Source organism: Cenococcum geophilum (genome assembly GCF_001692895.1).
Source record: "Cenococcum geophilum 1.58 unplaced genomic scaffold K441scaffold_21, whole genome shotgun sequence".
In the NCBI taxonomy this organism is placed as follows: Eukaryota; Fungi; Ascomycota; class Dothideomycetes; order Gloniales; family Gloniaceae; genus Cenococcum; species Cenococcum geophilum.
Window position 1 is genome coordinate 813,495 of NW_027137579.1, and position 17,741 is coordinate 831,235.

At 42.4% G+C, this 17,741-nt stretch overlaps 3 protein-coding genes across 3 annotated transcripts; 2 read left to right on the forward strand and 1 right to left on the reverse strand.

Annotated features, from left to right (window-relative positions):
• The first annotated feature begins 708 nt into the window (after nucleotides 1-708).
• On the forward strand, nucleotides 709-3,020 carry K441DRAFT_659831 (uncharacterized protein). The gene is made up of 4 exons (XM_067648597.1): nucleotides 709-1,543; nucleotides 1,594-1,711; nucleotides 1,826-2,139; nucleotides 2,194-3,020. The coding sequence occupies exons 1-4, from the start codon at nucleotides 734-736 to the stop codon at nucleotides 2,821-2,823; spliced, it is 1,872 nt and encodes a 623-aa protein (XP_067504009.1). The 5' UTR covers nucleotides 709-733; the 3' UTR covers nucleotides 2,824-3,020.
• Nucleotides 3,021-8,660: 5,640 nt separating this feature from the next.
• On the forward strand, nucleotides 8,661-9,607 carry K441DRAFT_720347 (uncharacterized protein; the record flags this gene model as incomplete). The annotated part of the gene is made up of 3 exons (XM_067654041.1): nucleotides 8,661-8,932; nucleotides 9,149-9,534; nucleotides 9,583-9,607. Coding segments are annotated over exons 1-3 (481 nt in total), but the record flags the coding sequence as incomplete, so codon positions are not given.
• A 2,592-nt stretch (nucleotides 9,608-12,199) lies between these two features.
• On the reverse strand, nucleotides 12,200-14,062 carry K441DRAFT_610994 (uncharacterized protein). Its single transcript, XM_067645557.1, has 3 exons — nucleotides 13,350-14,062; nucleotides 13,203-13,290; nucleotides 12,200-13,144 (listed from the first exon to the last, which is right to left on the reverse strand). Exons 1-3 carry the CDS (start codon nucleotides 13,925-13,927, stop codon nucleotides 12,371-12,373), a joined length of 1,440 nt encoding a protein of 479 aa, XP_067504011.1. The 5' UTR covers nucleotides 13,928-14,062; the 3' UTR covers nucleotides 12,200-12,370.
• Nucleotides 14,063-17,741: the final 3,679 nt, after the last annotated feature.

Genomic DNA, 17,741 nt, shown 5'->3' on the forward strand with positions numbered 1-17,741 from the left:
GGACTATAGACTGATCTATTATGCAGCACCACGGGACGTGAAGTTGGCTGGAAAAACCACGCTAACCGTAAACGCTCAGCGGTCCGTGCTGCGATTGGAGAGAAAGTTGCAGGGATCCTAAACCCCAGCGTTGTGGGGTGACACCTATCCAGCCTTGCCTCGAGAAAGATCAGTTATATTTCACTAAGGCGTGTCACGATGTGGGGATAATCTTTCATTCTCCTTGCAGCATGCGCGAATATGGAGACCGTCGACCCACGGTGGTTGACCTTGGCGCCTGTCCAGGGAGTAAGACAGGTTCAAAAACCCCTCTCTAATATGGGCATATCTGCGTGTGAGACTATTTCCCACTATTCCCTTGTAGAACAAAGGCTGTTGCCTCCACAATCAAGCAGTCAAGGTTCTTGTGCCGATGGCGAGAAAGGATATTTGGGGTGCGACTCAAACCCGATATTCCCGTAGGTTACGGCTTCGTCCAACAACTAGTCTGACCTCCCATTAGTATACACCTGACCTAATGTGCTGTAGGGAACCATCTGCTCGTCAATGTGTTGCAGAAACGGTACCTTTTACCAGTTCTAAATTCGGGATCTCAGAAATCCAGGCTCCCTTGGGCAATGAACCTCATCAACACTACAATGGACAGGAGGTTCTTGACTTATCTCTTGTCGACGGCACTCTCGCTGGCGACTCGTCGGCTCATTGCCCCGCCACACCGGATCGGCCTTACTACATGCACGGTTGGCTTCTCGCAGATGGCCCAAATCAAGGCGGCTTGCCGTCAATACTGCCAGGATTTACGCCATCCCGGACTGTCCCTGAGCGAAGTGGTATCTTGGATAGCGATAGCTACTTCCAGGCTTTAAGCAACCTAGCTGGTCTAGATGATTTCAGTCACAATACCCATTATCGTCTCGATCATTCTTTAGTTGACGTTGATGAAACCACCGTTGTTTCTACCACTGATGTTGAATCTTTTGGGCAAGATATGGACCATCCCCACTTTTCATTTGAGCCAGGTCAGTCAATGTTATCAGGTGGCTTTCATCCACTGGATCATCTAAAAGTGAACGATGACGTTTCACTTGGAAACATTGTGGGCACCGCGATGCCTAGTGTTGAACCGGACAACGACTTCATCATTGATCCTAGACCTCTGGAACTAGCAACTATACCAATTTGGAAGATACGACGCAGTTCAGAGCCCGAACAGCCTGCAATCAAGAAACGAATCCTGGCCCTAAGGCCAACGCCAGAACGTACCGATTACCCGAACTGTGTATTAACACCCGCTCCTTGCCCCAATGTACCTCAATCGCCTCGTCGTTATACTTTCGCTACGGACTCAATATCTCTATTTGGACGTCCGAACCCAGATCTCACATTCATTCAAGAAATTCCTCCAAACAGTGGGACTGGTAACAAGGGTAAAGACATGAAAGGCCGGAGAAAAGGGCCTCTTTCAGCAGAAACTCGTGAGCAAGCCAAGAAGAGTCGGAAACAGAAGCTGGTATGCATTAGATGCAAGAAGGACAGGCAAGCCGTAAGTACTGGTGCAACAGATATTCAAATGCAGGTGCTGACTTAAACAAGTGTGATGGTGACCCATGCATACGCTGCGTAACTCTTGGTATTAGTACCACATGGCCACAGCCATGTACTAAAGCACACTTTCTTGATATTGTAGAGTCGGGAACTTGCAATTACATTTGTAAGCACGTCTCACAGATGACAGAGCTAATAGCCCAACTTCCCTACACTACGGACTAACGATAATTATACTTCCCCTGGTAACATTAATCATGGACTTACGGGCGTGTTATAGCTCAGAGAGCCGTTAATCACCAAACTATTAACGGCACTCGTCGAATACGCATTGACCTTCCGGAAGCATTCGATCTAGATCGAGTGTTAAACCTCATCGATAGCCGTCGACACCGCTTTAATATCAGAGTTCGTCAGGCCGGCCGATCCGTGTATGTACTTGACCTGGGAAAGTGCCACCAATACCTTTCATCGATCCACAAGCAACAAACCAAGACAAAACATGATCTGCGGGACTTTGTTGATCAGGAGATTCTCAAAGCTGATGAATGGAAACAATGTGTAACGGAATGCGACCCTACTAAAGACCTCATGGTATGTTCTTCCTTTCATTGATCAATCATGATGCCTAGTCTCATCAAGTTCAAGGTTCTCCTCGGAGTATGGAACAACATGCCTAGCCGGGCAAGCTACTCCTATGTCCCAGTGCACCGTCGCCATCTACCAGATGACGTTCCTGACCGACCCATGGATGTGGAAGATCTTGCAGAGAGGGAAGATATCGTCCTCGCCGCCCAGCTCTCGCGCATCATGTGCCGCAAGCTCGAGGTTGACGCCTACTCCAGCCTGCAAACGCTACTCAACAAGTGGAACGACTGGATGTCCCTCCATCCAGAAGATGGGATCAGGTTCGTTAAAGAACTCGGCATCATTCTGCTAACTCTCCGCTGGCGCGTTTCCTGGTGGCATCTATTGGGTGATGGGGGCCAAGCCCCCGACGCTGGTAAAAACCGCTTCGAGTACCGTGTCAATAATCTATGCAGGGTACTTTATTTCTATTATTGCAGGGTGAGAACCAAGATTCCGAGTTTCAGTAATAAGAAAGATCTGTTTGGCGTTTGGTCTAGCTATGCGGATACAAGTTTACCTATTTTTGATGATTTTCCGGATACGGAGTCGATTAGGGGGTTTGAAGCTTGGATGTTGCGTGGGCAGGAGCTAATTGTTAAGGCAGGTGTTGCCGGGAAGCTTTCTGTGATTGGATTGAAGCCTCAGTGATTGCATGACCTTTATTTGCGCGCGCGCGCGTCCGTGTGTGTGTGGGAAATTGACCGTTATCCGTTGTGATTATAATGATTAACCTATTATTTCATAGCTCGCATGCCGATACTCTAAGGAATTGAGCCGCCATTGTGACCCCCTTGCTCTACCTAAGTAAATATATTCCCCCCTATTCCTAGGTAATTAAAGTTTAATATGCAGTCTCCAAATATTCTATAATGCCTGTTGTACCCTCCCACGATTCTCTACTCTACTAATCCTAGCACAAAGTATTACTATAGGATCCGCTCGGCCTAGTAACTACCCTATTATTAAAAGAAAGAAAGATAAAAGGAATACCTCTTTTAAATAAAATATAACTAAATTTCATCAACCTCTCTGCAGAAACAGCGTTGGATTCGTGTTTTAGCAGACACAACGGGGGCGTATATAGAAAAGGGGAGAAGAGGAAGTATACGTCAGGCAACTTCTTCACTACTTTAGGGGTCGTTCGGTTACAATCTGACGCTTTTGAATCTGAACCGAAAGTCCGGCAGAAAGAACGCGTTCCTTGCCGATTCGACACGCGTCTGTGGCTCTACGAGTCGCACGAACGTGTGCAATCTGAAGCCTTCAGATTCAAATGAGGAGCTCGAGGCTCATTTTCAAACTGACGCCAAGACCTTCAGTGCAGATCCTATATATGGTGGTAAAGTGCGCCTAGTTTTATCGTGTTTTTTGGGCGGTCAGAGGAACATGAAAAATTTGTGGCTGAGGTCAAGTTGCACTGGAATTCAACCGAACAGTCGCCTCAGAATCAGATTGGAGCTCCAGATCACTCTATTCTGAACTGAATCTGAGGCCTCCAGATTGCAACCGAACGACCCCTTCATTTGATTCTCCTGGCCAACTACAGTGATGTGCACGACCAGCTTCCACCCCCCCCTTTGGCGAGGGCTCCAAAATTTTAAATTCGGTACGCGCATCCAATCTCGCCTGGTTGCCACCAACTGTACATAGTAATTGTAGCGAAGCCGCATGCTTGGCCGCAAGAACTTTTGGTTCTGCAGTGTCGTGATCTTCGTCAATATCGTAGGTTTCCACCCGTACGACATTGCCAAATTTCATCGGCAATTGCGGAGACGGCTTTGTATTTGCGTTTTGGCGGAGGCATAAGCAAAAGAGGAAGCGTACGTTAAGGAAATATATGTCGGGGGAGCGTCGTCAAGCAAGTTCTGAATTTGATTCTCCCGGCCAACCAGAATAATTCTCCATGTCCTTGCGTGTAGCCACAACCGTTCGCTACAATTAGAAGGTCTCCCTGCAGCGTGCACGTGCATTTACCCACAAGATGGAAAGCTTCAAAATTAATTATCTCTATCAATTCTTTACCAAATCACATAAAAATGAATTCATTATCTTTACAAAACGTGCCTCTTTCAGCTCCTACAACGCTAGTACGACAGCCCCATTGTACGACACTCGCAAGGCGCGCACAAGGCAAAATCGACCCACGGCATATCTACCGGGATAATGTCTCATTACTATCAGCACAACAGTAGCTTACCCTAGTAAATGAGATTAATCGATTAACTAATTAAGGGCTACCTCCTACTTGTGTAATAGTCCGAAACTTTGCTAAGGATATAGTTAAGAAACGCCCTGGAAAAAATTAGGCGTACGAGTTTATTAAGCGGCATTAAAAGGTCTTAAATCTGGCTTCTTAGCGGCGGCAGATTTAAGCCGTAAAAAGGCGGATAATGCATATTAATATACTCTTTATTTTAAGCTGGTTTGTAGCCTCCTAAATAATAGTATTTATACTAATATCTCGAAGGTTTGGGCCAAAATTGAGCAATATAACGTCCTTTCGCAAAACATATATAATATGGATAAAAAAGGCTTCCTAATTAGTATCCTTTAAAAAAGAGGATATTTAATAAGGATTCGGAAAAGAGGGGTAAATTAATTGGTGCTGGCTAGGATGGTAATTGTGAATGGATTACGTGCCTGGTAATAATCTACATAGACGGGACATATATTCCACTCTCCCTTATCTACTAGGCTATAACGGGCAACATCTAAGATACCTAGCTTAATAATTTTAAGCCTAATAAGCTAGATGCGGCCTATTTTATAAGTTTACCTTTAGGGTGGACGAATAATAAGCTAGGGATGGCGTGGTTAACTACCGTTTTTAATCGCTATACTAAAGCAAAAGCTAGACACGGGCGTGACTGGCGGCTTCTCTTTATTAACGGGCACGGCAGCCACGTTAATATACCATTTTTAGACTGGTGCCTCGAGCATAGGATCCTAGTAGCAGTATACCCCCCCTATTTAACTTATTGACTTTAGCCTCTAGACGTTAGCCTTTTTAACCCTCTAGTAAACTACTACTCCTAGGAGCTTAATAAATGGATCTATAATATGGTAGGGCTTTGCCGTATTACAAAGAGAGAGTTTTACGGCTTATTTTGCGCCGCCTGGTGACGTACCTTTACAGAAACTAATATCCTTAGCGGCTGGCGCAAAACCGGCTTATAGCCCCTAGATCTAGACCTAATACTTAACCAGGTTAAGCCGGCGGCCCCTAAGCGGCCTAGTATAAGTAGATCTGCGTTATCTATATTAACTATATACTTAGCATTAAATATCCGTTAGGTACGGAGACTTATAAAGCACGTTAGTGGTATTAAGCCGTTACGTAATACGGCTAAACTAGGTAACTTAGTAGAGAAGATAGTAGCTAAGAATAGCATTTTACAAGCCCAAATTAAGGGGCTTAAGAATGCTGTTGTTATTAAGAAGAAAAGGCGAAAGAAAGGGAAGTTGTGTATTAAGAATATTTGTACGATAAATGAAGGTAAAGCTACCTTCTGGTTGCCGACTAAACTTGAGACTATAAAGTAGGCTATTAGGGACGAGGAGGCTACAAAATAATAGATAGCGCTAGAGAAAGCCTAGGCGAAAATTTAGAAATAGGAAGAGAAGAAGAATAACGAGAAAGCGGTAAAACAAAGGCGTTAAGATTGGGAGAAGTTGGTACGGCAAAAGAAGTAGGCAAAAGACGATGAAACTGCTTAACGTTTAGCCTTATTATAGCTTAAAAGAGACTTATAACAATAAGTTTAGAGCCCTACTAAGTAGTCTAGAGGCTCGCCCTTAAAGAAACGGGTAACAATAATGGTGGAGTCTAGTGATGATAAAGAGGTAGTAAAAATTAGAAGCCCGCGGCTTCGGTGGCAAAGAAATGCGCCCGCTTACCTAACGGACTATATAGTTGGATAGAAGTTTTATATAGTATTCCTAGTTATAACTTTAAAATTTGAGCCTATTTAATGCAGTGGTTGAATTATTATTAATTAATTAGAGTAATGCGTTGTTTAAAAAAAAGTGGTGCAAGCCGCAGGGACGTGCACGCTGGCGGGAGACCTTCTACTGGCGAGATTGGATGGACGTACCGAATTTAAAATTTTGGAGCACTCGCTACAGCTCTGTGCACGACCAGCTTCCACCCCCCTTTGGCGAGATTTCAAATTCGCTACGCGCATCCAATCTCGCCTGGTTGCCACCAACTGTACATAGTAATTGTAGCGAAGCCGTATGCTTGGCTGCAAGAACTTCAGCTGTTCGCGATCGGCCTTCCTCCGCAGTGTCGTGATCTTTGTCAAATATCGTAAGGTTTCCACCCGTACGATACTGCCAAATTTCATCGGCAATTGCAGGGACAGCGTTGTATTCGCGTTTTGGCNGAGGNATAGGCAAAAGAGGAAGCGTATGTCGAGGAAGCGTACGTCANGCAAGTTCTGAGTTGCTTNAATTTTGATTCCCCTGGCCAACCTNGGCGATTCCCCAGGGCAACCAAAAAGGTCCTTGCGTGTAGCCATAGCCGTTCGCTACAATTACTATGTACAGTTGGTGGCAATCAGGCGAGATTGGATGCGCGTAGCGAATTTGAAATCTCGCCAAAGGGCACAGAGCTGTAAGATGCGCGTAGCGAATTTAAATCTCGCCAAAGGGGGCGCTGCGAAATTTTTAAATTCGGGAGGCGCATCTAATCTCGCTTGATTGCCACCAGCTATATATAGTAATTGTAGCGAAGCCGTATACTTGGCTACAAGAACCTTGCTTCCAGCGGACTTAAAGCTATTCGCGATTGGCCTTCCTCCGCAGTGTCGTAATCTTTGTTTAATATCGTAAGGCTTCCTCCAATACCATTTATAATATAGCTCCGCGAATAGGCCTATATCAGTACGCCCTAGTTAAGGATCTTCTTTAACTTAGAGTAACTTAAGCGAAGTACAAGGGGGTAACACGAATTGCTCAGACGCCCCCCCTGCTGGTATGGTACATAAAATAACCTAGCCCTGCTATATAGTTATATAACTCGATTAATTACCGCAATTAGGAGGAACTTATAGATATTTAGGTTAACTTAGGCTTCTCCAAATAGTAAATATAGCTAGTTTTTACTAGTTCTAAGTTTAATTTAGTAATATAATTAAGAGTTAAGAATTATATCTTGTTACCTTCTACTTACTTTCTTATAAAGGCCTTACCGAGTCTTCCTTCCTACTAAATACTTAATAACGACTACCCTTATTATAATTACCTCCATCCAAGCCCCCGCGAGAGCTACAACCTTAAAACTACGTCTTCGACGTTACCTAAGGCTTAATTACCGCGATATATTGCCTTTAAAAGTCGTAATATAGGTAATTCAATTATAAGGAAAATAAGGGTAGTAAAAAGGAGCTACTATAACGTTAAGTCTCTATAGTTATATTACGGCTCGATTGACTACGACGATTACTAAGTAACTTTACCTAATATAGGTATATAAGCGAGATAACGCAGGCTTAAAATACTATCTTATTTTACTAAGTATTTAAAGCCTACATTACGCAAATATAGGGGTCCACTGTAGAGTAGCTTTTTAGGACGGATTTTATGCGGATCTAAAAACCGGGGTGTATGCAACGGCGTCAAGCCACTGGGTGTTGATCAAGGCTCAATCGACGGCTTCAACTTCTAGATTGAGCGACTTTACGAAGTATACAAGGATTGCGAAACCTATGTAATGGGATCAAGCAGATGGCAAGGCCCTAGTGGAGCAGTAAGAGTAGGCCCTAGTGGAGCAGCAAGAGTAGGCCCTAGTGGAGCAGCAAGAGTAGGCCATGTGGCGTTAACTTAATGGACTACAGCAGATGCGGACGGGCATCCAATTCAGGCTCGTCGAGCAATTGAAGGCCTAGCATATGGCAGTCCGGTAACCAGCGTACCAAGTATACCTTGAGTATTGTGAGCATTTTGAGCGCTTTTTAAGAAGCGTGCCAGGCTACGTAAAGCAATCGCAAAAATCCCCCACAACAACGGGCCAGATGAGCGGCTGGCCGCGATAGCATAAATATGGGTGAATCTTGGCGGGCGCTGAGGCACCGCCGCCTTTTATATGTGGCACGGCGCTAAGCTACCAAATCAAGCCAGGATCTTGTTGCCATATTATCAGACGTCTTCTTTACCCATATTCGGTAGAACCAGCGTCAAGATGGGTAAGACCCCTGCGTTAGCGTAATTGGAAGAAAAGTCGACATGAGCGGTGGTAGTCGGTCTTGACTTATGGCGCATTGAAGAGACCTGAGTGGTCAAACTTCTATCCCTCTAGCTTGGCCGCACGTCGTTCGATTCTGCCATAGTAAGTACAAGACTTGGATCGGGTCCGTAGGGTCTAGATTTCAATCTAAAAATTCACAATCATTTTTGATCTCTCTTCAACAAGGATGATTTCACCAGTCTTCCTCGTGTTCCTTTCTTTATCAAGTTTCACGAATGTCGCGCTTGCTCAGCTCAAGTGCCCCAACGACAACAAGCAGACATATGTTGACCCGGCCTCCCAATTAACGTACGTGATCGAATGCGGATACGATCGTCCTGGTGCGGACATTCCCGGCAGTCCAGGATGGACAGATACTCTCGAGGAGTGTTGCACTCTGCTCAACTACATCTGTGTGTGTAGATGTTTCATACATTCCCGGCTCTCCTGGCCGCTGCTATATGAAGAACGCTCTTAACGCTCCAGTCGCGTATAACGGTATGATGGCCGCCCATCTACCTAGCGCCGAAGGTCCAGAATGTCCAGCATCTAATGGTGTATGCTTGGATGTCCCCGACGGTGGCACATGCTATGTTACTGAGTGCGATTCGCAGCGTGCGGGCGATTTTATATTCCAGGTCATTACAACCACGTTTTAGGATTGCATTGACGAGTGCGAGGCCAATTTTCTAAATGGTTGCACTTACGTCAACTTTGCTCCGGGCGAAGGAACTATCTTACCAGGAGGCACATGTACGCTTCAGAGCACGTATTCGCAGTCCCTAACACCGGCTTCGGGGTCATGGGGAGCATTTCGGTCATCTATTTGTCCAAATCAAAACGGGGCGAACGAAACATATTATCGGAGAGAATACCATCTCATGTGTGGCGCTGACCTTTATGGAGGGGATATGGGGAGTCCCGTCTGGACGACTGGTATATTTGAATGTATGGTAACATGCGATTTAACCCCAGGCTGTATCGCTATCGCCTGGCATTGGGGATATCCTACAGGTCCCTGCTACTTGAAAAGTACCGTCAATCCCCCGTCTAGTAACGACGCAGTCAACGCTGCCTATTGGATTCCCCCGTGCTACTCTGGAATTTCGACTTATACTACGACCATTTATACGGTATGTTCACTTTGTTATTTTAGAATACCCCTGATAACAGATATCCAGTCGACATCCATCAATACAATCTCCCCGTGGACGTCAGTACTATACACTGAAGAGTACCAATACAATTTGCAGACCGTCTTTCCCTCAGAAACACCGATAACCTATGGTGCAACACCGTCTCCTTCTACGATCCCGGGAGGCCCTCGATGTTATGGATGGATCGGACCAGGATGCACAGGAGATAATAAACGCGCCGTAATACCAGAGCCAACTACGCCTCCGGATGTGCCAATTAAGACCGGAGATGGCCCACATGTTCCAATTGAGGCCAGGGATAAGCGGGATGATCTAGTTGAGGCCAGAGATAACCCCTCATCTTGCGTCCCATCAACCGTAATTACACATACCGTGTCTACCAGGGCTCCCAATGATGAATGAATGTATATTCATACCACTTATCGTATTCATATCATTAAGAGCCCTAAGATATTCATTATCGCGATAATATCGCGATAATTAGTATCTTATGTAAGCTATACAACCAGTCTTAGCAAAGTATTAAATTACTTAGAATTCTTCTAAATTACCACCCACCCTATATACCTATGTATAGATATATATTAGAACGCGCGGAGTATCTATAGTTCTTAGCGAATCCTTTACTATAAGCCACTCTTTTACACTGCTACTAAAGCTTTAAAATATCTATATATATTTATAAGCTTATGAATATTCACAAGCAAATATTATATTCATATCGCTTATTATTATTAATATTATCGCGATAAGCTTATGAATAACGTTATCGTTGGGAGCCCTGGTGTCTACATACCTCTACTCTGAAACCACTTTGGTACGCGACTTCCGCAATCTGTTGGATGAATGCTGACAATATACTCTAAGTCCTCCACTTGCACTACTTACGGTAATGGTGGGTCAACTACCGTCCCAGCGTATTGCGAGCCGAGCTTCGCATATAACCTTCCTTCGCCTCCTCCAGCTCTTGCAGCAGTGCCCGGGAACAACGTTTCGACTGCGCCTTCTATAACTACTGTTAGCAAACTCGACTGCTGCCATGCCTGTACTAGAATTTTCAATTGCGTCTGGTGGAACTTCGAATTCGGCGCCGATACCCCCAACGACATATGGTCCCCTGGAACATGCACTTTTGCCTACTTTACAGGTATTTACCCTATTGGTGGGCAAATGCCAGCTATTTGTCCAAATGGTGTCGCCGGTGATTGGTCGGCCTATGAGAATGCTTCTGATGGCTGGCCAAATGATATCAATGCGTGGTACAACACTGGATATAATCCTGGTGCATGTAGTGGTGGTGCTCTTAATTTGTTTGAAAGTAATTGGGATATAGGTGTTCCTCCTGATGTCAATGAGAATGTATGCCCGGGCCAGTTGGATAATTTGAAAGCTTGAGGCTTAATAGTATGTAATTAGATTTGTCCAAGCAATTTATAATAGAAATCGATCCATCCTTTTCCATCCATGATTTCCTTGGTACGGATGAGCACTGATAAGTTACAAATTTTTATTATTATCCACGTGGCTTTACCGGTCTATACTGTACGCCTTCGATACACGGAACGAATAGACCAATGTAATCATGCCGATTATTGTATTTGGTCTAGCCGTCATGGAAGGCTCCTTGCGAAAGTTTCTATAGCCCGTGAGATCCATGCAAATAGTTGCTTTGCCACCACTTCGCTTTAATTTACAAAGATAGCCCTAGTAGTAGTAGTGTCGACCTGAATCGGATTTCTTTGCCACCTTGACTCGGTCACTGACCCCTTGACTCGGTCACCGACTCAGTCACCCTCATGTATATATAAAGGCCCTAGAGCCACCTTCAATAGATAGACTTCTCATTCTTAATCTGCGCGCGGACTTCTGATTGACAAGTAGCCTGCATATCCCGACAAGGTAGAGGTCAGGGTAAATGAAGACATGAACATGGACTCTATGGCGGAGTATGCTGACCGCAGTGCGGCCCACACATCGTGCCTTCGTAGGGACTTATTAAGAATATAGTATCCTATTACTAATTAATCGCTTTAAGGAATATCTTACTACTAACCGCGTACTTCTTGCTAAGAATTAATACTAGTAGGATCGCTGTAAGAGCCAGCCAAATCTTACTTGATTTATGCTTAATATATTAGCCGTGCCTTCTATAGGCGACAAATATAAGCGGCTCTTTAGTAGCTATAAGATTCTTCTTAAGGACCGACGTTCCCGATTATAAACATATATAATTAAGATAAATAAGGTTCTTTAGTACTTATACGAGCTACTATAAAAAGGTGTATTTAATAATAAGTAAGTAGATAAGATGGTAGGAGAGCCTTGCGAACGTAGTCGCCGAGTCTACTTAGATAGAAGATTATATAATTAATAAGGAGGAAGAGGAGCTAGATAAGTAATATACGACTATTAAGATTAACTATAAGACTAAGGTTATCGGTAAGGCGTAATATAGGTAGCTTTTAGCGAGTTATTCTATGTCTACGCTTCCTTTTATAATACTATAATAATGCTAAGCTTTTCTAAATATAGTATATAAGCACATTGGAACTCCCTTGGGCTCCTGGAGTCAAACAATTTACTAGCTGGATAGGGTGGATTTGAGCTCGGATCCACTCCAGTCCAGTCTAAGAAGATTACTGGCTCCGAAGACTTTATGGGACCTGCTTGCACATGTTCTGTTTCAAATTCCTTAACTTGGCTTTGCTATAATCATACCTTGGTCCCTGTGCCAAATCAACCACTCTGCCTCACTTTTGTCGTCTTCCGTTCATAAATCACACTCTAACCCTGCCGAACTCAACTTCTGGTATCAAACCATTGCCCCTCCAGCACCTCGCAGGGAAGTCAGACCTGATATGCCGTTGGGCACCCCGCTGCGGGAAAATCGTCTCTTCTTCTGTTCGCTTCGCCACTCGCCCTCTGCCTCGTACAGGTGAGAATAACGAATAAGGAAGCCAGGGCGAATCGTCTCCCATGTTCCGCTACTCATCGCAATGATTGCCGGAAACGCAACGAGAGTCACCTCCTCTTGGTCCTCGGGATCGGAAGCTTCGGCATTCTTTGTGTTCTGTTGGTGCTTGTGGCTAGGTACAGGAAAATCTTTCCATGATACCGGATACAATTCGTAGTTGAGAGTAGCAATGAGCTTCTGACGGCTCCATCGTGACTTAGTCCAGAAATTTGTAGCCTCTGTCATCAAATCCTTGACGTCGGACTTAAATTCCGTGCGAGATTTCGAGGAGAGTAAGGTTCCAAATGCTTCCAGGATCGATTTCACAAGCTGCTGGAGTTCTCTGTCTTGTGATGGATAACTGCTCGATGCTGACAATAATATTGCTCGACACAGCTCTTCCTTCGCCTCGTCTTTGTCCACTAATTCAGACAGGATACTATCAAGGCCAGCTTGTGCAAGAAGTGGTGGTGTCGCCGTAAATATATACTTTACAAACACAAGGGCGAACACATTCAACATGACAGCCATACGTGCAGCTTTGGCTGCGGAAGAGTTTGTCGGCGGAATGAGAATCGACCCGGATGGTGGATGTAAAAACCCGCATGCTTGCTGGATCCAATTTTCGTGCTCCTGGCAGCGCAAGACCGTCATTAGCTGGTCGAGATGCCATACAACGCTGCAGACTAACCTCGGACGACTCGGTCAAGATATCAAGCGAAAAGTACTTCTTCACTAGAGTATTTGTGCGTTCCCATATCTTCGCTACACCTTTAGAGCTAGACGGACAGCTGATAAGCAATACAATCTGCTAGACATTGTGGATATGGTTCCATACAATTTGCTCAGGTCAAGGTCAACGAGATTCGCTCTATAAGCGACATACTTCTCGAGTTTAATTCGAGTCTTGCTTAATTGGTCATTTAAATTCTCCTTCGCCGCTGTCTCTTTTCTTAGATCAGTCTTCAGCGCCTCCTCTCTAGCCTTCAGTACAAGCACCTCGTTTTTTAACTTGGCCGATTCTGTATCCTGTTCATCCAACAGGCATTTGGTCCTTTCCGCCTGCTCTTCTGCCTTCCCTTTCTCTTTTAGTGCCTGCTGTAGTTTGATATCCAGATTAGTTTTTTCCTTTACTATCTCAGCATTCTCCAATTTTATCTTAGCGACTTCTTTATGTCCTCCGTGAATGTATACTGCGACAGCCGACTCTAGTTTTTCGATCTGTTCATTTTTCTTCCTGATTTCGGCTTCCTTTAGTGAGAGCGTTTTTTTCGCCTCCGCTCCTTCTGCATAGATTGACTGATACCTGAGGAAATCTTTGACTGATTGGGTATGACGATGAAGCGCTTCTGTTGCTGCATCAGTCTGATTGCTCTGGGATACGGAGGCAGGCGTGACTTCTAGGGGGTCAGTCATGGCCCAAGCGTTTCAAAGTTGTCTGCCACTAGCACTATATACGATTCTAAAGTTCGCCCCGAAGACACAGAAGATATGTGAAAAGATGGATAATGGTGAATGATCCGTTGGTGCTCTTATGATTGCGCCCTCTAGGCTACCATTTTGTGGCTCCGTGGAATATCTTGTTTCTCATAATACCTTTCATAACGCTAACTACCTACATGTTCGTGAGAACCCGTCGTCCACGTGTCGTTCGATCATTGTGGGTGATGCATGCGGGGTAAGAAGACGTGCATTCGCCTTGGCATGCGCGAAAGACCCGGTCTAGTGCCTCATTATCTTGCCCCGTTAGGAGGCTATCCTCTTTAACAAGAAAGCTTAGGAAGAAACCTGGATTTATAAATATAGGACTTTAATATAGGCCTATATAGTACAGTAATTAATAAGTAATTACTATAGAAATAAACTAAAAATAAATAAAGGGAATCTACTAATATAAGTAGAAGATATATATAGAGAACTCTTCTAGAACTACCTTTAATTACTATTATAATAATAGGTAATTAATATTTTAATTGTCTTTTATATATATAAAAAATCTATATTAAATTTAAAGTTATATAACCTTTCTAAAAATTGCTAAAACAATAATAAGGCATAATCTATTTATAATAAACTATTCTTATATAATATTTTAATCCTATTATAGTAACTAGTATTAATAGAACTAGAATCGGAAATTTTATAAAATTTGGAGCTCTTGCTGTACCCGGCCCAAAAAGACCAAAAAAAACCAAAAAGAACCCTGAAAAACACCCAAAGAATCCCCTTGAGATGCATGCATCGCAGGGGAGGCACACGTCAACCGACGGTGGCTCGCACTCGCGCGCAACCGCCAAATCCACGCCTAACAACGGCCCTTTATAATAAAGACGGGCGAATACCACACTATAAAGCGGAAATACCTCTATTAAGAAGGCATCTAATAAAATATAAAGCCTACTAGACGCGTCTAGTATCTAAAATTATAGGAAAGTAACTATTAGCTATAACAAACTAATATAGCTAGTAGAATAGCTCCGCTAGTCTAGTAAACCTTAGGCGCCCCTTTAGTAAACCCTTAATTAAATCCTCTAATAGCTAAGCAAAATTAAAAATAAATAAAACCCCCCTTTACCGGCAAACCGCACCTAGGCCGCTATAGCCGCGCTTTTATACTATAGGGAACCTACCCCCCTTAAAATAATAACTAGGTATATAATTATAATATAACTAAATATAGAAAAAGTAGAAGGGCTTAGGGGATAATTAGAAATAGAAGTCCTTATAGAGATTTATAAAGAGGTTTATAACGTAATTATAGTCCAATACCTTAGGAGTAGAGATATTAGAGTTACCCTAAAGGACTAATAGGTAAAGGAATAAGCTATAAGGGTAGGGGATAGGCTAGGAGAATATATTAGTATAAAAGTGCTCTATAAAGACTACTTAGTTAAAGTCCTAGTGGTTTCTATAAGCCTTAGGGTAAAAAAGGGACGCTAGGCGGATAATACAGTAACTATATAAAAGATAGTAAAATATATAGAACGCCTTATACTAGGCCTTAAGATTACCTAAATCTAATAGCTTTAATAGGAAAATATAAATTAAGTAAATAATAAGAATAATAAGAGGATATAAAGGTCGCTAGAGACTTATTAGGGAGATACTAGTTAAATATATAGCTCCCTTATCGTCAGTATATATACACTAAGAATGCAAAAACTTCTTATCTAAAAAGGAATAATTATAAATGGCCTTATATATAATATAAGGCTCTATAACTATAAACTACGCCTAAAATAATACTACCGCTATATATAATAGGGACACACCTAATTTATATACGCAGTATAGGTGTGCTACGGCTACTATACAGGCCCCTATAATATAAGACACTGCTTAAATTAAGACTAAATAAAATATATAAACTGCTACTAAAGTATATATAAGGTGTAGGAGAAAGAAGACTGTATTAAATATAGGAGGTAGAAGGTAAGGGCTTAATAGCTACGGGAATAACTATATACTAGGTTATATAAATGGAAACAATAGGCAATAAGCTAGAGGGATATAGGTGCCTTCTTAGCATTTCCTACCTTTAGTACTAGGGGGCTAGGCTAGCTATCCCAAGCCTTAACGGGCTAGAAGTGGCGCCACGCGATATTACTAGACCATATAGGGATATAAGGGTTATAGGGGATATAAGGGAGAGGACGCCCTATAGGAAGACCCCTATAGACAGCTATAGTAAGCTTAAAACCAGGATAATTAAGAATTAGATTTAACGCGGTAAATATAACATTTATAGCTAACCTATAAAGGGCATATAGCTAGCTAGTAAGAATAGGGGAGAAACTAGAGATAATAATAGATTTAGATATAGAAGCGCTAGTAGGAATATAAGATATAGGAATAGAAAGCTCTATATAAAATAAGTAGTAACTAGGGTATAGATATAAGAGATAAAAGTTCTAAATATTTTAAAAAAAGTAAAAATAGAAGAAGTGAGGAATAAAGAAAAGGTAAAGGACCCTCGCCGGGGGTCCGCTACCTATCTATTATATAGTATAACTGCAGTAATATAAACTACCGTCTTATAAGGCCTTTACTAGACGGTCTAGACCTAGAGAAATACTATATCCTTACTATATAAGAGCCGTACTATAATACCTATATACAATCAATATACTGCCCCTAAGGATTCTAGCTCCTATATAAACCAAAAGCAGCTATACACGTATACTTTATAATTAGTAAGGCTATTAGCCTATCCTTATAGTTATAGTAGGTAGTTAACCTAGATATTATAGTTATAATAATCCAGATATATAGGAGACCAGTATAAATTATTAATATATATAACCCTAGGGTCAAAGGGGTCCTATAAATAGAGAATATTATATCGGTAATAAGCTTACTAGAAACCGAAGGCATAGAGTCTATCCTATTAGGAGATATAAACCTCCACTACCTATAGTAGGGGGGTATCTATATTGCTGCTAATTAACAGGTAGAGTGCCTATTAAAAGCTATAGACACCTAGGGCCTTAAGTCAGCCACCCCCCTAGAAGCAACTATATGGCAATAAGGAACCTTTAAAAGTATAATTAACCTCATATTTATAGACGAAGGCCTATACTAGAGACTTAAAAGGTATAACCCCAAAGAAGAATAGGCACTTATTTTAGACTATATCCCCATCCAAATACAGCTAGATTTGGATATTAAGGCGTAACTAAGTAGTAAAAGATACGTAATAAGGAAGCTTAAGACAAATAGTTTCCTTAATATAGTTAAACAATAACTCTAAGACTTAAAAGAAATCTACCTAATTCTAAACAAGCGAGGCTTATTAGCTACCCCTAAGGAAATTAACTAAAGACTAGAAAGGATCTAGGTAGCAATTAAAAATGGGCTAGAAGAGTACTGCCTAGTTTTAAAACTAGGCCCCTATACGCGATACGTATAGTCCATATAATACGCGGTTCTTATTACTAGCTAATAATAAGTAAGAAGGAAATATATAAGTAGCTACAACCCTAAAGACAAAAGATAATATAAAGACATAAGAAACCAGTTAAAGAATACCCTAAAGAAAGAAGTAAGAAATAACTGGAGACGGTTTATAAACGAGCATACTTTTAACCCAAGCCTCCCCTATAATAAGGGCCTTTAGGCTATAGCAAAATAGGTAAAGAAAAAGGTAGGGCGCCTAGTAAAAGACTTATACTTACTACCCCTATAAAGAGCAGGGGAATTATAAACCACTAATAACAATAATAAGAAGGTA